Here is a 24,129-nt window from a genome sequence, read left to right as displayed (position 1 = left end):
TCATAGAAACGCCAAAAAAGGGATTTTCAGCCCCTCCCCCTCCTGAGAAACAAAAGAAAAACATATACAAAAAAGGGCATTACGCCCCTACTTTAACGAACTTTTTTCAAAGAAACCCAAACTTTTTTAAAGGGGTACAATATTGGATCACTCAACAACCTCGTCCGAGTTCTAGAAAAATTCTTTGTAAGAGGCTAAAAGCTTGAATTTTGTCCAACTAGGAAAGTTGTTCTACTAAATGAATGGGACTTTCGGGAATGGATATGCAGCTTAAGTTACGACCAGGGAATGTGTTTTCAAGAAACTTCCTCCAAATTCTCTTTCTGGCTGACTTTAAAAAAGAAGAAGATAAACACTATTCGGATGACTATTAGGAAGTAATTCTAATTTTTGTTTTTACTTTCGGAGGGAGAGTTGTAAAAAAGTTGATAAACATAAAAAAAAAATATGTTTATATGCATTTTTATTACGATTATACGAGTTGGACAAAAGTTTTTGGGGGTTGGTCAAAACAAATTTGGACAAAAAGTTCTTTTGGTAAGGTTTTTCAAGGACTCTGTGGATCGAGGCCTGTTGCCAGCTTGAACGTGTGAAAAAATGAATCCAAGTTTACTTAAGAGTCTGCTTATCTTCAACTTGGCAATTTCTCAGAATTTTGAAATTTTTGAGCAATTGCCAGTTGAGCCAGTTTCTAGTTATAATTATATTTGGTTTTCAAATAGTTCGTGGTAACGAACTGTATTAAGGAGGGACCCGGCTCAATAGTGACTGAAACTAAAAAAAACGGAATTTGATATTAATAGTTACATTAAAGGAGTCGTATTTTTATGCTCATTTTTAAATATACAAGTTTCATCAAGCTTAGTCATACCCATCAAAAGTTAAGACCCTGAGAAAATTTGTCTTATTTTCGAAAGTAGTGGGAAACACCCCATAAAATTCATACAATCTTACCGAAAATCACACCATCAGATTAAGCGTATTAGAGAACCCTGCCGTAAAAGTTTCAAGCTCCTATCGACAAAAATGTGGAATTTTGTATTTTTGCCAGAAGACAGATCACGGATGGTCTTTTTCTTCTTTTTTTTTCAGAGGTGATCTTATCGACCCAGTGGTCCTAGAATGTCACGAAAGGGCCCATTCTAATGGAAATTGAAAGTTATAGTGCCCTTTTTAAGTGACCAAAAAGATTGGAGGTGACCTAGGCTCCCTCTGACGCTCATTTTTTCCCAAAGCTATGAAATCAAAGTTTTGAGATAGCCAATTTGTTCAGCATAGTCCAAAAACTTGATAACTATGTCTTTGGGGATGACCTAATCCCCCACTGTCCCAAGGATTCTTGACCCTGGCATGATTTTTTGGACTTTGATTGCTGGACTTCGATTTGGACGTTGTCTTGATTCGGATTTTTTTTTTTTTTAGTTTTAATGCAACAAAATATGAAGACTTATGTTAACAATACTTTGTATAATAAAAATTTCACATGCAGGTTACCTGGTAATGTTAATTGTAAAACAACTAATGTAATTTACCTATTAGAATGCATTAAATGCTGCTTACAATATGTGGGGAAACAACTAATAATATATATATATAAAAGATTTTCTGGACATAAAACAACAGTTACTAAAGATAAAACTAATAACTATCTAGTTCAACATTGTAAATATAGTATGTGTTCCATATCAGATATGGAACTCATACCATATAAAAACATGGTACTTGTGTACCATATAACAATATTAGGTATATGGGAAATATATAATTTGGGCCGTATATTTGCACATTAGGAAGGGGTAATTGGGGTTAAAGTAAAGCGAAGTGCTTTTAGGAATGGTATAAGTAAGTATTTTAGTATTTTTAGGATTACTTATGTAATTCCTAATTGCGCTTCACTTTGCTATACCCCGCCCTTTCTAATTTTCTGATATGTAGCCCAAATTATGTATTTCCCGTGTATTTTAGTGTACGTCATTCTTTCGTTTCAACTTAGTGACCGTTGATTGAAGCAACTTAATCCAAGAGTAAATAGTGGTGTAAGCATAATGGAAAGATATATTCAAAAATCTAGGGGGTGGGGTTTGATTCTTTTTATGAAAATATAAGAAATGAAAGTATTTCATAAAATCCAGGGACGCAATTCTCTTCTATTTTTTCTGCCAAAAATACAGAAAATATATTTTTAAAATCTTGATGACCAGTATTCTGCCCCATGCTTCGTCTTTACCCCCCTCAATTGGCACCCTTTGTCCGTGTATGCTTCTCAACTTAATCAGTGCTTAATTCATCTTTCCCAGCATTACATAATGCTATTTCCTAACATTTTATTTACGGTTTAAAATTGTAGTCAAAGCCTGATTTGATAGTTCTTATTCATCTTAATCTCTGCATGGTTACTTCAATATAATATGTAACAAAAGTTGGCAAAAAGTAAGTTTCAACTTTTAATGCAAAAATTCCAAAATATTGTTTGAGGATTAAACTAATAAACGGGTTAGCAACATTTATCTGATTCTTATAATTGCTTATGTACGAATTATAATATAATAAAACACTTTTTTCCCTTTTATTAGCTTTCATTGACTCTAGATGAAATCTAAGTTTTAAACACCTTATTTTAAAGATTTGGTTGCATTAATATTTATCTTTGCCAACTAGGAGGGGGGAGGGGACATCCACTTAGATTCTTGTTTACTCTTACATTTGAAAAAAAAATTCCTCGAGTTTACAGTAAAAAAAATATACTTTTTGTATTTTGTTGAAAACGATTGGGAAAAACAAATATGACCCATCGGAAAAACAAAAATAATTTACAAGAATTATTTTGCTGTTGAATGAGCCGAAAGTTTCTACTTCGATTTACAAGAACTTATAATTATATTTTGGCGTGGTTACTTGACTTTCAATATTTTTGATTATTCTTCTTTCCTTACTTTTTTTGTTTGGTTTTCCTTTTTTTCCTTATGAAAGTACTTTTGACCATAACCGAAACAATTTTTCTCTCGAGTTGCTTGACGAGACGGGTCTTTTCAAAGATAGTTTTTCACTGGAAAATACAAAATACAAAAAAAAAAAACGAACAACGAAGTTTTTCGAAGAAAAGTAAAGGCCAAATTTAACTTACGATTAGTATAATCAAAAATCTATTACAATTCAAAATCAAAATGACCAGAAAAATACTACTAAAGAATAAATTAAACCCAAAACTAACGGAAATTAAGTAAAAGATCATAGCAACAATTGGAAGAATTTATTCGATTGGAAGGATTTATTCAAATTAATCTGTTGTCATTATAATTAATAAGACCTCACTGCCGACGTCTTTTGATGAATTATGGCATTATTTTCTCTTTAAGCCTTCCACGATAACCTTATAACTTTTTTTGTAACAGACAAATTTCAAAAAGCAAAATAATTTCATTCTTTGGGTCTACAGATTTTAGTGTCCAAAACATTGATTAGTAGAAAAAAAAACTCATTTCAAAATCCTTATCATTTCTCTGTCACTTAAAATTGCACCATAAGAAACTCAACTCTTCTCTCATAAACCGTTTAAACACGGAATTCCTATGGTTTTATTATCATTTCTATATATCATTTATCATTTATGTATATATATATATATATATATATATATATATATATATATATATATATATATATATATATATATATATATATATATATATATACATATATTTATATTTATATATATATACTAGCTGTTGGGGTGGCGCTTCCGCCACCCCAACACCTAGTTGGTGGGGGTGCTTTGCTCCCCCCCAAGCCCCCCCCGCGCGCGTAAGTCGTTACGCGCCAAATTAGCTACGCGCCATGTTAGTTACGCGCCATTGTAGTTGTGTCCCTGTGTCCCACCTATGAATGTAGATAGATATATATATATATATATATATATATATAAATATATATATATATATATATATATATATATATATATATATATATATATATATATATATATATATATATATATATATATATATATATATATATATATATATATATATATATATATATATATATATATATATACTAGCTGTTGGGGTGGCGCTTCGCGCCACCCCAACACCTAGTTGGTGGGGGCGCTTCGCACCCCCCCCCCCCAAGCCCCCCCGCGCGCGTAAGTCGTTACGCGCCATTGTAGTTGTGTCCCTATGTCCCACCTGTGAATATAGATATATATATATATATATATATATATATATATATATATATATATTTATATATATATATATATATATATATATATATATATATATATATATATATATATATATATATATATATATATATATATATATATATATATATATATATATATATATATATATATATATATATATATATATATATATATATATATATATATATATATATATATATATATATATATATATATATATATATATATATATATATGTATGTTTTTAACTACGTAAAACTTGCGAATATACAACATTCTTTGCTGTCCCATTGTCTGTGCATATAAATAGATTGTCAGGTTTACCGACTCTTGAACATGCAACATATAATGGTCCATGGGAAAACAATCCGTATTCAGATCTATACCTCATGATTCTAATGATTGCCCTTGAGCTTTGTTGATGGTGATTGCTAATCGACCATTCCCTGAGTCGCCATCGTCATTTATATATCCCCCTGTGCACCCCGGCGTCCCCTTTGTAGTTATGTCCCTGTGTCCCGGTCGTCATTTATATTCCCTGTGTCCCGGTCGTCATTTGTGTCCCGGTGTTCCAGTCTGTGATTTCTCTTTGAGTGTCCCGGGCGTCATTTATATTCCTTGTGTCCCGGTGTCCCGGTCGTCATTTATATCCCCCTGTGCCCCCCGGCGTCCCCATTGTAGTTGTGTCCCTGTGTCCCGGTCGTCATTTATATTCCCTGTGTCCCGGTCGTCATTTGTATCCCGGTGTCCCGGTCTGTATGTACATTCGTTTTTTAGTTTTGTTTTTCTCCTTTATTTTTTTCCTTTTTTCTTTTTTTTCTTTTTTAGTTTATTTAGATTTTTAGATTTTTTAGTTTTTTTATTAGTTTTTAGTTTTTTTGTAGTTTTTACCATTTTTTTTAGTTTTTTTATTTTTTTTTTTACTTATGTCCTGGTCGTCATTTATACTCCCTGTGTCCCGGTCGTCATTTGTGTCTCGGTGCTTTGTTGATTGCTAATTTATATTATATTTATATTTATATTTTTTATATTTATTAATATTTTTTTAGTTTTCTTTTTCTCTTATTTTTCAGTTTTTTCCTTTTTTTTAGTTTTTTCTTTTTTAGTTTTTAGTTTTTTTTTGTTTTTTTTACCTTTTTTTAGTTTTTTTAGTTTTTTTAGTTTTTTAGCTTTTTTAGTTTTTTTATTAGTTTTTAGTTTTTTTTTAGTTTTCGCCTTTTTTTTGTTTTTTCAGTTTTTTTTAGTTTTTAGTTTTTTACCTTTTTTTAGTTTTTTTTAGTTTTTTAGCTTTTTTAGTTTTTTTTCTTTTTAGTTTTTTTTTGTAGTTTTTACCTTTTTTAGTTTTTTTTCTTCTTTTGTATTAGTGTGAAATAATTCAGACGTCATATGCGGACAAACACGACGTCACTGAACAGACAGACAGACAGACATAACCCACAAACAACTTATTTTTATATATATTTATTCATATTTTTTTAGTTTTCTTTTTCTCTTTTATTTTTCAGTTTTTTCCTTTTTTTTAGTTTTTTTCTTTTTTAGTTTTTAGTTTTTTTTAGTTTTTTACCTTTTTTTAGTTTTTTTTAGTTTTTTTAGTTTTTTAGCTTTTTTAGTTTTTTTATTAGTTTTTATTTTTTTTGTAGTTTTTGCCTTTTTTTATTTTTTTCAGTTTTTTTTTAGTTATTAGATTTTTACCTTTTTTTAGTTTATTTTAGTTTTTTAGCTTTTTTAGTTTTTTTTTCTTTTTAGTTTTTTTTGTAGTTTTTACCTTTTTTAGTTTTTTTCTTCTTTTGTATTAGTGTGAAATAATTCAGACGTCATATGCGAACAAACATGACGTCACCTGATCCATCCACAGATCCACACACAGACAACTTATTTTTATATATATAGATATATATATATATATATATATATATATATATATATATATATATATATATATATATATATATATATATATATATATATATATATATATATATATATATATTTTTAACTACGTGAAACTTGCGAATATACAACATTCTTGGCTGTCCCATTGTCTCTGCATATAAATAGATTGTCAGGTTTACCTACTCTTGAACATGCAACATATAAAACTACGTAAAACTTGCGAATATACAACATTCTTGGCTGTCCCATTTTCTGTGCATATAAATAGATTGTCAGGTTTACCGACTCTTGAACATGCAACATATAATTGTCCATGGGAAAAACAATCTGTATTGAGATCTATACCTCATTATTCTAATGATTGCCCTTGAGCTTTGTTGATGGTGATTGCTAATCGAACATTCCCTGTGTCCCCGTCGTCATTTATATATCCCCCTGTGCCCCCCGGCGTCCCCGTTGTAGTTGTTTATCTGTGTCCCGGTCGTCATTTGTGTCCTGGTGTCCCAGTCTGTAATTTCTCTTTGAGTGTCGTGGTCGTCATTTATATTCCCTGTGTCCCGGTCGTCATTTGTGTTCCGGTGTCCCGGTCTGTAATTTCTCTTTGAGTGTCCCGGTCGTCATTTATATTCCTTGTGTCCCGGTCGTCATTTTTGTCCCGGTCGTCATTTGTGTTCCGGTGTCCCGGTCTGTAATTTCTCTTTGAGTGTCCCGGTCGTCATTTATATTCCCTGTGTCCCGGTCGTCATTTGTGTCCCGGTGCTTTGTTGATGGTGATTGCTAATCGAACATTCCTTGTGTCCCGGTTGCTTTCTCTTTGAGTGTCCCGGTCGTCACTTATATTCCCTAATGTCCCGGTGTCCCGATCGTCATTTGTATCCCGATGTCCCGGTCTGTAATTTCGTCAGTCGACAAACATGACGTCAGTCGACACACAAACATGACGTCACTCGACAGACACACAGACAACTTATTTTTATAGATATAGATACTAGCTGTTGGGTTGGCGCTTCGCGCCACCCCAACTAGTTATCTATATATATAAAAATATAATACCCCAAGCTAGTATATCTATATATATAAAAATAAGTTGTTTGTCTGTGGGTCTGTCGAGTGACGTCATGTCGTCATGAAGTTAGTTGTCGTCAAGTTTGTTATGACGATGACGTTATTAAAAGTATTTAAGAAAATCGTTCATAGACAAATTTTTAATTGTAAGAAGATCGTGGACGGAAAAATGTTTAATTGTAAAATGACTGAAGAACCTACAATGGCAACAGCCGAGGAAGCTGCTCAAAGAGTCTATGCCAAAAGACTTGCAGCTGATAGAGAAAGTAAGAAAAGAAAGTGTGCCGAGGAATCACAAGAACAGCATGAAAACAGGCTTGCGGCTGATAGAGAAAGTAAGAAAAAAAAGTGTGCCGAGGAATCACAAGAACAGCATGAAAACCGGCTTGCGGCTAATAGAGAAAGTATGAAAAGAAAGCGTGCCGAGGAACCACAACAACAGTGTGAAAACAGGCTTGCGTCTTAAAGAGAAATCACCAAAAGAAAGCGTGCCGAGGAATCACAACAACAGCGTGACCGGGACACAGGGAATATAAATGACGACCGACGACCGGGTGGGGTTGAAGCGCCCCCACCAACTAGGTGTTGGGGTGGCGCGAAGTCCCCCATTCGCTGCGTTACTTCCAGATATAAAAAAACTTTTGTCCCCTTCATCACAGAAAATGAATAAAATATCCAACTAGTTTCTCCCTTTTTTATTTGATGAGGTGCTGCCCAGGTCATTGAACTTATTTTCTCGCCCCCCCCCCCTGTTTTGGTTTAGCTTCCGTTTTAATTTTATGTGTTTTATATTTCTCTATTTTTTTGTGCTTTTCCGGAATCTTTTCAGTGTCCGTTTTAATTTGTAGATATAAATTAAAAGTATACAAATTAAAACTGACACTGAAAAGATTCCAATAAACACAAAAAATAGGGATTCTGATTGAACCAGAACTGGAACCGGCAATCTCATTGAAAATTATCCATAAGCTAGTGGGTCAAGAGAAACCTTATTAAAAGAAAAATAATTTACAAGCATTATTTTGCTGTTGAATGGGCCAAAAGCTTTAATTTCGATTTAGAAGAACTTATAATTATATTTTGGCGTTGTTACTTGACTTTAAATATTTTTGATCATTCTTCTTTCCGTACTTTTTTTGTTTGGTTTTCCTTTTTTTCCTTATGAAAGTATTTCTGACCATAACCAAAACAATTTTTCTCTCGATTTGCTTGACGAGACAGGTTTTTTCGAAGATAATTTTTCACTGGAAAATATAAAATACAAAAAAAAAATCCAAAGAAAAGTAAAGGCCAAATTAAACTTACGATTAGTATAATCAAAAATCTATTACAATTTAAAATCAAAATGACCAGAAAAATACCACTAAAGAATAAATTATACCCAAAACGAACGGAAATTAAATAAAAGATCATAGCAAACAATTGGAAGAATTTATTCAAATTTACAGGATCAAGCAATGCTTTAGAAAATGTTCTATTGCATAACGAATAGCATATGCAGCGTTTGCAAGAGATATAGAATAGCAGCCATAATCTGACAGAAAACAAATCCACAATTGTGTTGCGAGAGCAACACTTTGGTGTTGTACCGTTTTTTTTCCTATGCCGCCGATGTCGGCTAATTCCTGGAAACTGTTAAGGTTCTAACCTGTGCGGTTTTTACGGAAAGTGTCGTCGGAAATTTTCTGTTTACTTAAGATCTGTACTGACAAAACAGATTGTAATATCCAAATCTGGATAATAAATTTTACGATCCACTGATAATTTAGACAGCAAAAATACCAATGCACTGACCATTCGGATTGTGGGTTTATAGCCTAGATACTGAATCCAAGAACTACACTCGAAAAATTTTTTTGGATTTGTTTTCTGTCAGATTGTGGCTGCTATTCTTTATCTCTTGCAAACGCTGCACATGCTATTCGTTGTGCCCTCTATTTAATATCAAAGCACATTAATTTGTCCCAATACAACATTTTCTAAAACTTTGCTTGATCCTGTAAACTTTTCAGTGTTTCAGCATAAAGTGTCATAATCAGCTAGGGAAATTTCATATCGTCAAATGTCTAATTCATTCAGTAGAAAGCATTCTAGCAGCCCAGCAAAAAAGCCTTTCCTAATTGGTGTTGCTGGAGGAACAGCTTCTGGGAAGGTTTGTTTCTCTTAGGTTAAGTCTACTGGATAGGCAAGCCCAAGCATAATTCTTCTGCCTATATCTTTGAAAAATAGTAACAGCCCATACAATTGGCTTCACAGAAAACCTTCTGTTGAGCATGTCAATACAAAGGCAGATCTAGACCAAAATCAATTGAAAATTCAGACCAAAAGTAGCCTAGGGGGTGGCCCAATGTGACATGGATGCTAATAATTGACCAAATTGATAAGTTTATTTTTAAAGGCAGTAAAAAAAAGAGCCAAATAAGGGCAGTGGATTAACTTGTTGATTTGTAGTTGGCTATATAGCCTAGCCTAATTCAGCCAGGCCTAGGATGGAAGTGAGAATATCATTAGATATCTTTGTTATTCTATTTCATAATTCAGTAATTACTTCTGGCCCTAATTGTATCTTGAGCCCTTAAAAGAGCCCCAAAGGTGTTTCATTTTGTAACCACAGACATGTTATCAACACTAGGTAAGGTATTGAAAAGTGTGAAAAACATATCACTAGTATGTAAATAAGTTGTTCAAGAGTAATATATTCCAAAAATACATGTTTATAACAATCCTAACATCATTTTTTAGGCCACTCAATTTTCAAAATCATTTTCCTACCATTTCAATTTCAGTGTACATTTTTCAAATGCTATTGACTAAAAAAGCACTGAACTTGGTCAATTTTCCTATCACCTAAGCAATTGTTTTGGGTCATGAAACTATTGTTAATAGATGTATTTTGACTTTTGGAACATCTCTTCTCTCTTGCAAAATTACCACAAACTCACCATTATGGAGGTATTATACATTTGTACATTAGGGGGTGGGGGGGGGGTAAAGCATAGCATATATTAAATACAGCAATGGTTAGCTTACATATTTAATATATGCTATGCTTTACCCCCACTCCCCTGATGTGCAAAAATATATAGCCCAAATTTGTTTCTAAACTATTACAGATTTGTGATTTCAAATATCCAATCAAAAAAAATAGAAATGATTACAATTCTATATGTGTAAATACAGGATATTTGGGCTGGAATAACTCCATAATGGTGAGTTTGCAGTAATTTTGCAAGAGACAAAAGATGTTCCAAAAGTCAAAATGCATCTATTAACAATAGCTTCATGACCCTAAACAATTGTTCAGGTAATAGGAACATTGACTGTGAACTTTGCAATTTGAAACTTTTCTGTCAATAAGTCAGGGTATATTCCAATTCAGGGTATAAGAAGTTCAGTATTAGGGTGCAGAACTTCCAGTATCAGGGTGCAAGAAGTTCCAAAGCTGTCAGTAGCAGAAATCCAAAAGCTGCTGACACTTTAGCTGCAGAACTTGTGTTTTGAAAGCTTAGTTTTGTGCAAAATTTCTTTTATATGTGAAAATGGTATTTTCACATTTATTTTTCATTGTTTTTTTTTTTTTAAATTAGTGTTAGAATATCCATTGAGAATTTAATTAGAATATAATTTGAGCAAAAAGCTTTTTTATACATAAAACTTGCAGAAAAGTTACAATGTAATATTGCTTGCAGTTAGAAATATCAATATTTTTCTGATTCACAATTAACAATATTATCTAGTTCAGTGGCAAGCCATGTACTGGTCATAAATATCATACTTTATATTTTTATATGTACCATTTTATCAAAATTACTGTATCATATTTAGTCTAATACCCTACTGCTAGGGGTGTATATTACTCAAAGTCTGAAGTATACTGCATATAGCTTACTGCTGTTACTTTATTGATGTAGTTGCACACTCCAATGCTATTGGTTTTATAAAAATAATGAATACCCAACTGCATGCTCAATGCTCATTGGTCACTATACTACAACTATAAAAATCACAATTTGATTTTCTGGGAGAACAATATTGATTTGCACCCTGGCAGTCATGTGTATTAAGAAGCTGTGATATTAATTTTGTTCTATTCTAATCCCCATTTAGGCTACTTGTCTTCCATGTTCCAGCTTTCCCAATACCTGCTTAAACTGTATCCACCTTGATAGCTACCAGCCCTTTTTAGAATTCCTTCAACTGATAAATAAACAGTCTTGAGAAAATTTGGCTATTTGTGTAAGATTTGGACAAATATTCTCTTTCAGTTGAAGAAAAGTAGAGGAAGTAAAAACTTGTCCTCAAAGACAAAAGATAACAACTAATTAAAAGTAAATTTTCACATAGTGACATAAAACTCAATGGGCTTTTAGTTTAAACAAGTTTTAAAAAGCAGTAGCATGAGAGGAGATAAATTTCTTCTTGCGGATGAGAAGAGATGCATATATCTCCTGAAGAGAGATATATCACCTGGCAAAAAAAAAGGATATCAAAAGCAAAAACAGCTCTTTTTTGTGCTATAGTTGCTCTTTTTTAGAGTTTTGTTTCTTGTTGGGCTGTGCTATTTACAGTTCATTACCACAAACTGTTGATCAATCTTTAAACACAGATATTTGGTAGCAGATTAAGAAATAAAGACCAAATGTACACATAAAAGAAGTCTAAAAATAAAATAGACTTTACAAGTAAACAATCTGGAAATAATAACCAAATTTTTCTTTAGGCTATAATATTCAATTTTTTATGAATCACGTATTGCATTTTAATCAACTATTCCCCAAAGTTGAATATAATCTATGGCTTAATTTTGCTCATTAAGAGGGGCAGAGGGGAGTTGCTGCACATTGTCATTACCTGGCAACTTTCCTAGACCATACAAAGATCCTAGACCGCTGTTGAACCACTGAATCAAGTATGAATGCCCACCAAAAATATTGCTGGGGTAGGGCAGCAGAGTAGAAATGGTGAGGGGAGGAGGAGGAGTAGAATATATTTGAACATAAAAGGTTATATGCAAAATAAAGTTCTCAAGGAAAAATGAAAAGCACTTAATTTTTACATACCAAAAGAAGAAAATTCAACAAATTCTTAAATGATGAAGATTCCTGGCAAAAAGATCTATTTTTTTAATTAGTATTTATGTATTATACCACCAACACTCAAGAAGTGAAGTTAGATTAATCCTAATGAGAAATACAAAACATTATGAAAATATAATACTTTAGAGACAAATTTGGGCTACCTATTTACACATTAATCAAGGTGGGTGGGTGTTGGGTTTTATCAACCTGATCTAAACTAACCTAACCCCACCCCCCAACTGTGCAAATAGATGGCCCAAATTATATAATTCCAATGTATTCTGTCACCTGCCACTTGTTTTCTATTGGGCATAAGCTGTTTCTTAATAATAATAATAATTTATTTATGCCCTCTTTACATACAAAAGATGTACACAGAGGAGTATGGAAAGAAAACCGAAAAATATAAAAATTACACTTCTAATGAAAATCAGTAGATCACAGCTGTTTTTGTTTTGTTTGCACAAAACTCAAAAAACCACTCACAAAACATGACCTATAAATAATAACATAACTCATTAAATAGCACCCATAAGCATAGTGCATAAATATCTATTTTATTACAGAAATAATGACAAAACTGTTTTTCCATTAAATGAGACAATTAAGGAGAAAATTTATTCTATTTTCTCTAGACCATCTAAGAAATCAGTTGTATTGTTGATCCATTTTAACAGTAATATCAAATATTCCGAATTTTTGTATAGTATAACTATTCTTGAACCATAGTAGAATTCCAAGAAAATATTTACAAAACCAGAAAAAGAAAACACAGATATGCTGTTAACACTTTTACTCAAAAACTTCAGAAATGGAACAATGAAAAATACATGAGGTGCAAACATTGAATTATAAATTTTAGCAAGTGTTTGCCTATCAAAACGACCTTTCACCCTAAATAGCAGGCCATATGTTTTCCTAAGTTTTCCCAACACAGATGATAATACCAACTCCTGTGTAGCTTTAATTGACGGACCAAAAGGCAACCCAAGGTAATTAATGGAATCTTTATTAATAATATTAAGTGATCCACCCACTTAATACAGATAGATAAAACTAGTGTGTACTCAAGTTTTACACTGCATAAACTTGACTGTTGGTGGTATAATACATAGGCTAAGTACCCTTTAATCTATCACATATTCAATTGTTATGTATTTAAGATTAATATATTATGCCCAAAACTTAGAGTAAAAGAAAATAAGACAAACTAAACTGCAGTAAATAAGAAAAAAGGTATCATCTTAAAGGGTCCGTTTAGTTTCTGAGTAAAATGACAGTTATGTTTTGAAGGAGCATAAAAACAGTCTTGAGTGGTATGTTCATCTAATTTGTAGCTTGATAATGAAAATATCTCCAAATTTATCACAAAATCCCCTCGCCCCCTCTCTGCATAGGTACCATGCTTTCCCTTTTTCATTTCAGAGTAATTTTTCAGTCTAACTCTCTTATATTTTCAGACCTTTGAAAATTAAAAAGAGTAGCAAAAGAAAATAAAATTTAAACTCCAACTATCTAAAATAACCCTCTTTGCATCAATGCTTAGAATTACACTGAACATAAATGTGTTCAAATGAAATCCTTTACTAGTAGTCACAAGAAAATCTTTGATGAAATGTTATATTCTTATAAAGATTAAATAAAAAAAAAAAAAAAAAAAAAAAAAAAAACAAAAAAAAAACAAGTTTTCTTAACTGCAAGAAAGGAGCAACGTTAAAAGTTAAAACGAACAGAAACTGTTCTGTATATAAAAGGGGTTGACCCCTCCTCGACGCCTTGTCCTTTGTGCTAAAGTTTTTAATTGTTTTAAAAATTATAGTTGTGACAAAGAGTCAATAATTTGACTTTAATTCGTAATCAATGGTTGTTTACCTCTAATCAATTTATTTATAAAAAATTGATTATTTTTCTTGAAATAAAACATTTTCTGATTTTTTTTAAATTCATTTAGTACCAGAATGTATTTTGACTGTTGGTTTTTTGAGCCTCAGTTTTAATGATATTTTAAGTTTGCACCAACAACCTTATTGCAACCTCATTGCATCCAACCTCATTGCATCCATGCAATGTTTTGGAAATTTCTTCAATATTGTTAAACAAATTTATTTTATGTTCTTCTGCTTACTATCAGACAGACAATCATTGAGAGAATTAACCTGTTTATTACTGGCCAAGATCAAATGCTAGTTGTATCATTTTTAATACAAATGTTGTCATTTTTCATGTTGTATCTCTTTTTCTTCTTTTCCCATTTTCATTTTCTCCTCTGTACCTTCATATGCATTTACAAAGACAGAAATACCTGTGTTTGTTTGCTTCTTTCTTTATAGATTTAAAGATCTTTATTTGTAAAAAGTGAAGAGTATCTTAACCAATAAAACAAACCAACAAACATACTATTACTTAGGCTTTTATGTCAGGCAGTTGAGTTATTGTTTGTTTGGCAATCTAAATGTGTTTGTTATGGAAAATAGAAACTTATTTGCATAAAAACCGTTTTAGATTGACCCATGAGGGCATGGTACACCAAGAAAAATTTGGAATAGTTGTACTTTTTTTGTGTGTGTGTGTATTTGTTTTATTTGCCATGGGCCAGCTGGTATTTTTTTTAAGAACATAAATATCATGTCATAATAAAATTAATAATATGCATAAAATAAAACAATATAATAATGCTTAGAAGTGAAGTAAAAACTTGAAGAAGTATGCAAAATATTCATCCCTAAACTGCCCAAGTGATTATCTAAACAAGCTATTAAAAAGGCAAATAAATAGGAACATAAACAATAGCATCTCAGTCACTGGTTTCTCAGCCGCCCATGAAAAATTGATGTTTCAACTATGTGCACAGTAATCACACTCCATACTCTGGACAGAATGTTAAATATAGAAATCCAGAAAATATAGTTTTCATCTGTGGTTTCCTAAATTGACTCATATTTTTAATACTATAACTACACCACTGTGACATAGCTATAAAAACATCACCAAAACAGTCAGATGTTGCAACATCTTCGGTTTAGTTTAATGGTTTAATGGAAACCCTAGCAAGCACCTACAACAAAAACATATATAAGCAAGCAAATAATTATAAGCATGGGCATACACGTTAATAAGCAGAGCTTCAAGCAAGGCAAGTCAATATCCTGCATCCTCCTTCTTTTGTTGATAACATCAAAGGTTGAGCCTGGTGGGTGGCTTTGTAATTCGCCCAGAACGCTAGTGGCTGTCTTAGCCGTTGGGTTAGGTGCGAAGGGGATCGTGAAGGAGACTCTGCAGCGGCAGCATCTGCTAGTGGGGTAGCAAATCTTTCGGTGGGTGTAGTTGTAGAACGAGGTGGCGTTGGGAAATTTGTGGGGCTTGACGGGACTCTATGTGGATGTTCAATTCCTATTTGGGCTTGAGGAGATACGTGGGGTTGATCTCCAGGTATACTGGGTTCCGGGGACGTTGCTTCAAAATGCGGCTCGGTGGACATACTGTGGTTTCTCTCTCTGATCTATCGCCTGTTCCGTCTGTAGACCTTTCCATTCTCTGTTTGAAGAATGTAGGGTCGTGGCACATATTCGTATTTTTCCAGTATCAGTGCTTTCTGCCACCTAGCATTGTGGTCGTGCTTCACCCACAGAGTCTGATCCTTGAGCAGTGGTTTTAGGTCCTTTGAGTGTCTATTATATGACTCCGTTTGTAGTTTCTGTTGTCTTTCTCTGGCTTGTTGGAAAGATGAGGGTGGGATGACCTTGGAATTTAAGTGTCTGGGAAGAATGGGCAAAACGGATCTGGAGTTGTCGGCTCATCAGCAACTGTGCTGGTGAGGCTGGCTCATCGACTGATGTGTTACGGTACTCTAGCATGGCTAAGTACGGATCGGACTGATGTTCTACGGCTTTGGACATGATCCTTTTTGCCGTCTGTGCTGTTTTTTCGTTAAATCCATTTGACTGTGGATAGTTTGGGCTTGACGTTTTGTGGTCAATGCTCCATTTGTCTATGAAATCTCGGAATTCCTTCGACGAGAACTGAGTCCCGTTGTCTGACGTCAGTTTTTTCTGGATTCCGTGTCTGGCGAAGTGGGCTTTCAGTTTGGTGATCATTTGCTGTGATCTGCTAGTTGTTAGCTTATCGACTTCTATGAACCTGCTGTAATAGTCAGCAGTGACTAAATACTGAACTCCCATGAATTCAAAGATATCCATTCCAACATGTTCATATGGATGTGTGGGGATTTGAGATGTCATCATACTCTCTTTGACTTGGTTTTGTGCCATAGTACAACAAGTACTGCAGCTGCCAATCATGTTCTCAATATCTTTTGTAATGTTTAGCCAGAACACTACCATCCTGGCTCGTTCTTTGGTTTTGACCATTCCTAGATGGGAAGCATGTAGTTGGTTTAAAATGTCATTCTGCAGTGTTTCTGGGATTATGATTCTGTTGCCCTTCAGAATCACGCCATCCATGTATGTTAGTTCATCTCTGTGATTCCAAAACTTGAGGATTGCAGTGTTGCATTCATGGCGATGATCGGGCCATCCCTCAGCGATGGTCTTGACCAGCACTTGTAGGTTTTGGTCAATCCTTGTTTGCTCTATGATTTGTTTGATCTTGTTGTCGCAAATTGGGACAGATCTGAGAAAGCTGAGTACTGCAATTTCGGAGTCATGCTGTGTGTCCGGATCTGTTTCGGGCAAGTGTAATCTGGAAAGGGCATCTGCAACCGGAATCTCGGAGCCTGGGCGATATATGACTTGTATGTCATAGTTCTGAACTGCTATCATCATTCTTTGAAGTCGTGGTGGAGCCTTGGATATGGGCTTCTTAAGTATTGACTCAAGAGGCTTGTGGTCGGTGGTTACAGTGGTTGTTCTATCGTATATGTACTGGCGGAATTGTTTGCAAGGGTATGTTACGGCTAGCATTTCTTTCTCAATTTGCGAATACCATTTTTCTGCTCCGCTGAGGGACCGGGATCCAAAGGCAACTATTTTGTTGTCGACGACTAGTTGGGCCCCTAGCCCATGTTGAGAGGCGTCCACTATGACTTCTACATTTCTGCTCTTATGGTCAAAGTATGAGAGGTTTTCACAGATTGAGGCTTGGATTTGCTTCCTTGCATTCTCATGCTGGGTTGTCCAGTCGCAAGTCTTGGATTTAGACAGTTCACGGAGAGGGTGGTTTAGAGTGGAGAGGTTTGGGATGTATCTTGCTAAATAATTGTACATGCCTAGGAGCACCTGTAGCTGTTCGTGTGATTCTGGTGCTGGCATGTTCGCAATTGCCTTTGTTTTATCTGGATCTGCTTTGATGCCTTCAGTGGTCAGCAAGTGCCCAAAGTATGGAGTGCTTACGGCATTAAAAATACATTTATCTTGGTTGAACCTTACTCCCTTTTCTCTGGCTCGCTGTAATATCAGCCTCAACTTAGCATCATGATCTTCTGTATTTGCTGCTGTTCCAGCAATGTCATCTATTATGAGTCCAATGTGGAGTCCTTCAAAGACTTCCTCCATCTTCTGTTGGAACTCGTCCTGTGCTGATTTGACTCCAAATGGGTATCGCTTCCAGCGATATCTGCCAAATGTAGTGCTAAAGGTGGTTTGGAGGGATGACTCCTCATCTAGTTCCATGGACCAGTATCCTTGTCTTGCGTCCAATTTAAAAATGTATTAGATCCTGAACATTTTGCTGCTACATCATCAAACGATGGTATTGGGTGGTAAGGACGCTGCACCTATTTGTTTAGGTCGACAGGATCTAAACAAATCCTAAGAGATCCATTTGGTTTTTGGACGACTACGATTGAGTTTACCCATTCAGTTGGTGCAGTTGTCTTCTCAATGATGCCCATGACTTCAAGGCGATCAAGTTCTTCTTTGAGTTTTTCTTGTAGGGCGAATGGAACTGTTTTTGGTGGTTGTACTGTTGGTACAGCTCCTTCTTTCAAGTGGATTTTACACTTCCCCGAGAGTTTTCCTACACCTTCAAAAATATCTCCATATTCCTCCAGTATTCTGGCCGTTTGGGGTTTCATTGTGGGTGCAGGTTCGCTCTGTACATTCTGAATGAATTTGATCAATTTCATATTCTGACTTGTCTTTCTGCTAAGGATTGGCTTGCGATCAATGTTGACCACATGAAACTGGTGAACCTGTTTCTCACCTTCCTTGTAACAGATGCATAGCTCTACAAACCCCAAAACCTGTAATCTTTCTCCAGAGTAGCTTGTTAGAATGTCTTTTGTTGGTTGCAAACGAGGTTTAGGTACCATGCTATTATAGTCGCTGACCGGAAGAACATTTGCTTCAGCTCCTGTGTCTATTTTGAAGACTAAGTCTAGTTTCTGGTCAACAATTCTTATTACAGCATCTGGCCCATCTGCATGTTTCACTAGCATGCTGTTGACAGTGTCAATCATGAACTCACTTGCACTTGTTCCTGCTTCTTGTTGGCTTATTTCATTCACACCTTTGCTTTTACATACTTTGGCGAAGTGATTCAGTTTGTTACATTTTGAACATGTTTTGCCCCTGGCTGGGCAGTTATGATTCTTGGTATAAGGTGCACCACAGAAATAGCATTCCTTGTTGTTGTACTGTTTCTTCAGGGCATCTATCTCTTGTTTCATCACGGGCACTGAAGTCTTATTAGCACCTGTCATTTGCGCTTGGGTTTCCTGTACAGATTCGATGGCACGGTGAGATTACCTGATCTCTTATCAGGTAATCTCTGCTAGTACCAAAGTCACAGTCATTAGCAATTAACTTGAAGCCGGTCACATATTGTTTGATGTTTTCAATACCTTGGTCTCGCTTGTGGAAAGTAAATCTTGTCACTATGGGGTTTGATATGGGTTCAACGTGGGCTCCGAATTTATTAAGGTACGTTTGAACCCTGTTTGTCTTGGCATCTGTTAGAGTCCATGTGCTGAAAATGTCTCTTCCTTTATCACCAATCCATATCAATAGATACGAACACTGGACAGCCTGAGATTTGCCTTCCAGTGGTCCGGAGAACATTAATTCACAGTGTTGTCTGAACCTTTTCCAGGCCGATTTTAGGTTCGTCGATAACCAGTCCAAGGACGTATGTGGTGTGCTGTCCCTGTTTACTGTTTTACTTCTGACACCATGCAATATCTTCGGTTTAGTTTAATGGTTTAATGGAAACCCAAGCAAGCACCTACAACAAAAACATATATAAGCAAGCAAATAATTATAAGCACGGGCATGCACGTTAATAAGCAGAGCTTCAAGCACGGCAAGTCAATATTCTGCAGATGTTAAATCATAAAATATCATGCATAAATTTAGCTGCCTAAGTAAAGACTGATGTGCTTCCTATGTATTATTAATTCTTTCCTTATCTTTTTTTCTCCTTGGTATTTATATGAAAGGAGTATGTGCAGAAATTTGAGAGGAAACCAAAGTCATTATACTGCAAAACAAAAGTTCTATTACCTATTTTAAGAGTCAAAACTGATAAGTGGGCAACAAGCTCCCTTCCAGGCCCATTTTTGCTGCTTAATACTACTACTACTAGTAATTCACTGCAGGGATGATATGACCCCTGAAGCCCCCCAAAATGGAACCTCAAATTATACAAATTGTAGATTCATTCTATATTTGTATGTAGGCTATATATGTTGTCACATGTCAGGTTTATATGATATCTTGTCTTTTAGTCTACTGTATGTCAGACCATCATTGAGAGGCTCGGCCAGTTTGATGTGGACCAGCAGCAAAGACAAGTCATATGTATATCACAGGACAGCTTTTACAGAGAGTTGACTCCTGCTGAATCTGAAAAGGCAAAATTGGGCCAATTCAATTTTGATCACCCTGGTAAGATTTCAACTTGATCTGAGTTTTTGTTGTTTGTTTTAAAGAGAAGTTGTTCAATGAATCAGCCAAAAGGAAATTGGCAAGAAGAAATTTTTATGTTTTGCAAAATAGTAGTTTTATTCATTGATTGATTTTCTTTCTAGTTTGTCTCTTAAGTGTCAAATGGAAACTTGGCTTTAAAAAAAAGTTGACAGATATAAGCACTTTCTGCCTTATATGGTGAAATTTGATATTTGTAAGGAGGTTAATTTTTTATATGTTAGTTTATATAAAGTTATATGAAATGACCAAGAATATTTCAAATTCTGATCCTTTCAAAAACTTCTTTTCTCCCTATTTTTTATTCATCATTGGAAGCTGGTTTCATTCCTATCAGTTTTTCTAATTCCTGAAAGTAATATAGTTCACTTGTTTGAATTTCTGGATTCAGTTAAAAATTTGTCCTTTATACATTGCTACACTGTTCATCTAATTACCAAGAAACCTTAAGAAGCTGTTGAGTACATTGTTGCAAAAGCTTGGCATGTTTTTTGAAGTGCAATATAAAATTAATACAGGGAGAGAATTTTCCAGGGTGATTTCTTCTTGAATTTGATTTCTTTCGAAATCGCAGTAATGTGTGATAGGTAAGATAGTAACAAGGAATTAAACTTCAAAATGACAAAATAAATTATTTGTTTATTCAACTTTATATTTTCTTTTTCTGAAACTAAAATGACTACACAACAGCTTGATTTAGACTCTTATGCTTAAACATATAATAACTACATTGAAAATCAGTTGTGCCCAGATTATGAATAAAATAGACCTTAATGCTTGCAAGGATTTGTTTATATTAAAAAATACCGTAACATTGTTGGGAATTGGTATGTGTAAATTACATTAGCTCAAAATTACGTAAAGCTAGACCTGGTTTTAATTACCCGGAAATGGAAGTAGGCTTGTATACTTGAGGACCTTAGTGTTCCCCTGAAGCCTATGGATCTTTTTCCATTTTACTGTAATCTTACTTTATATATTTGGTAAGTGTCTGTAACTCCTGGTCAATCACTAACCTGAAAACAATCAAATTACTTAAAACAGGCACTTTACATGTAACAAGTATGTCTTCATTCTGTAATCAGAATTGGTTGTTACCAATGCTTAGAGGAAAATATGTTTATTTTTTATGTTTGTTGTCCAACATGGTGGCTAGTCTGAACTTGTTGGCTATGTCAGAAAATTAGCCTTTGTTTCGAGCTTAACAAGGATTTGACCCATCCCTGAAAAATTTCAAATGTAACCCCTTGTCCATGACCCTGAAGCTCTGGGGTGTCCTTTGTTCTGATAGATAAAGTTTTTTACAGCCATTCGGGATTTTAGCAATCTGACATAACACAAAAGTTTCCTATAACATGTAGTTAAAAATAACATAATAGAATCATATAAGAGTATACAGAGTGTGATTGAAATGAAGATATTCGTAAAACCAGTATTTCCTGGGGGCTAGGGCGTAACACATATGCCCTATATGCACATATATACATATACACATACAGACATCTATACACACATCTATATACACACATGCCCTCAATGTGCTTTGGTTTTCGATCAATAACCTCAAAAATCATTATAAAAGAGCATTGGAAACGGAGAAAATCAGATTCTATGTAAATTGCTTTTCAGCAATGGAGAGCCTTTCAATTCAAAGGCCCTGGGAAAGCTGCAAAAAAGTACCAGCAGGCCATAGTTGACTATCATAAGCAATATTCCGTCAAAGCAGATTCAAGTGTCCAGCAAGAACAGACCTTGGTTCAATGCCCACTGCAAAAAGAGTATTACATCAATAAGGTACTTTATTTAAATGGTATACAAGCAATGGCTACTTTCAGAGGGAAAAAAGGACACAGTTGATTTGGTCAAAGTATTTTAAGATACACTTCACTGGACTTGGCAATCCTAGATTCACTATCAGGAGAAATTCACTACCAAGATTCAAGATGCTTCTGCAAATAACTTATGGAGAATTGTCGAAGAGGCTTTATATCATCATCCAAGGGAACTTCATCTTCCCCGAAAATCAATAGCAGGAATGTCATATAATATCCACAGGCATATTGACAAAGTTTTTCCCAAGGGTTTTGCCGAATTTAACCATGGTAGAAAGGTTCCTAGTTTCCCTTTTCAAACTGATTCTTTCTTTGATTGTATAAACTGTTCTGTTCGTAAGTGTCATTTGGATTCTACATTGTCTTGATTTGACCAAATCCAAAGTTCCTGACAGTATACTTAATGTTACCTTAAACTATTGCAATGCTGAATTAGCTGAGCCTTTTTCATCGCTTTTCCAGTTGTGTTTTATTCTGCAACATCTCCACGCAGGTGGAAATATACCCATGGCATTCTTATGCCTAAACCAGGTGGTAATCCGACGAGTATTATAGAGGAATATTAATAAAAATTAAGGAAGAAAAAACGGGTTTTAATTTCAACAAAGCAATGAACAAAAATAAAAACAAACTACAATTTAATTAAAAATATGTATGTATTTATTTATTTATTTTATTTCTAACCCGTCATACAATACAAAGTAAACAGAGACGGAGTATACAGACAAAACGACAAAAAAAAGGAATATGAGAAAAAAAAAAAAGAAACATCACAACAATGGAATAATTTATAAAGAACAATCGATGAAGCACTGAACCGCTTTTGCATACATACAACTTTAAATATCACTGTACAGGAATACATACATACATACATGCATATTTATTTCCCATCAAAAAAAAAAAAAAAAAAAAAAAAAAAAAAAAAAAAAAAAAAAAAAAAAAAAAAAAAAAAAAAAAAAAAAAAAAACACTACAAAAGAATACACAACACACAAGAAAAATAAAGAACACATGCGTATCTAACTACAAAAAATTAAAAACCTATTGCCTCAAAATAATTGCCCAAGGATGAGTAACAATATTAGAGTTATATCTGGCGATCTGGGCTAATATTGCTTCATTAGGGTTGATGATCCCATACCGACTTGTCACAATACGGTTACTTGTCCATGGTGGAAGCCGTAAGAGGTACTTTGCATATTTATAATATGTAGACCGCAATTTTTTCTTATCTTCCTTTTGGAAAATCCTCCAAAAGGGACTTAGATACAGATAATGAGGTAGTGCCATTGCATTATATAGATGGGCCAAAATCCGCCGATCAAACTGACGCTTATAAACTACAACACGGCTATACGCTAAAGAGATCCGCTTCTGCAGATGACTCTGCAAAAGATGACGTGTTTCAAGCATAGACCGACCAATAGGGATCCCCAAATAAACTATGTGTTCGGCAAGCCGAACAGTAGCACCACCCAGCCTAACATCAACAGCAGACCCTTGCTTAGCATTAAATAACAACACATCAGATTTCTTTTCGTTAAACTGAAGGCCTATTTTTCCATATTCTACTTGAAGCTGGATAAAATTCTCCTCTAAACCGTGAAGGAGGCGGCTCAAATGAAGTACATCGTCTGCATAGCTTATTAACGATAGATCAATTCCTCTCAGAATGTATGTCAGATTTGACTTAGATTGTGGTTTAACGATGCTGTTATTAAATGCGGTAGGTGATGTCAATGCACCCTGCCTTACACCTTTTTCAACGGGGAGTACCGGGTTATTTGTCAGGTTAGGTGTTATTGGTAGCTTAAGCCTAGCTTTTAAATTTTTATACATATCATATAAAGGGTTTAACATACTTGGATCAACACCTACTAGGCCCTATCTAAAATAATCTGCTCATGAATTAGTGAATCAAAGGCCCTTCTGACATCATGTGCAGCGAGAGCTATGCTCTCACCGCTTTTCTCAGCATCTATCAAAGCCGAAACAAGAGCAGAAAGAGCGTGACCACTACCAAGACTAGGCTGAAAACCGAATTGATGGTCTGGGACTGTGCATTTCGACCGCAGTTCATCGACAATAAGTGCCTCAAATAACTTACAAAAAACTGTAGCCACAGTTATAGGTCGGAAAGACGAGCACTGGCTAAGTGGCTTTCCCTTTTTAGGC

The 24,129-nt window shown here is 34.5% G+C and overlaps 1 protein-coding gene across 2 annotated transcripts in view; it reads left to right on the top strand.

The window, feature by feature from the left end:
- The first annotated feature begins 9,088 nt into the window (after positions 1-9,088).
- The window catches only part of LOC136037057 (uridine-cytidine kinase 2-like), a 59,156-nt gene continuing 44,115 nt past the window's right edge, over positions 9,089-24,129 (top strand). For both annotated transcript variants that reach the window (XM_065719491.1, XM_065719492.1), the window contains exons 1-2: positions 9,089-9,314; positions 19,922-20,081. In XM_065719491.1, the coding sequence (XP_065575563.1) occupies positions 9,225-9,314; positions 19,922-20,081 (250 nt within the window). In that variant the 5' untranslated portion in view covers positions 9,089-9,224. The remainder of the gene's footprint in view (positions 9,315-19,921; positions 20,082-24,129) is intronic.

This window comes from Artemia franciscana, chromosome 16 (assembly GCF_032884065.1).
Source record: "Artemia franciscana chromosome 16, ASM3288406v1, whole genome shotgun sequence".
Lineage (NCBI taxonomy): Eukaryota > Metazoa > Arthropoda > Branchiopoda > Anostraca > Artemiidae > Artemia > Artemia franciscana.
Note: the sequence above shows the minus strand (reverse complement) of the source record. Positions and strands in the feature narration are given on the sequence as shown.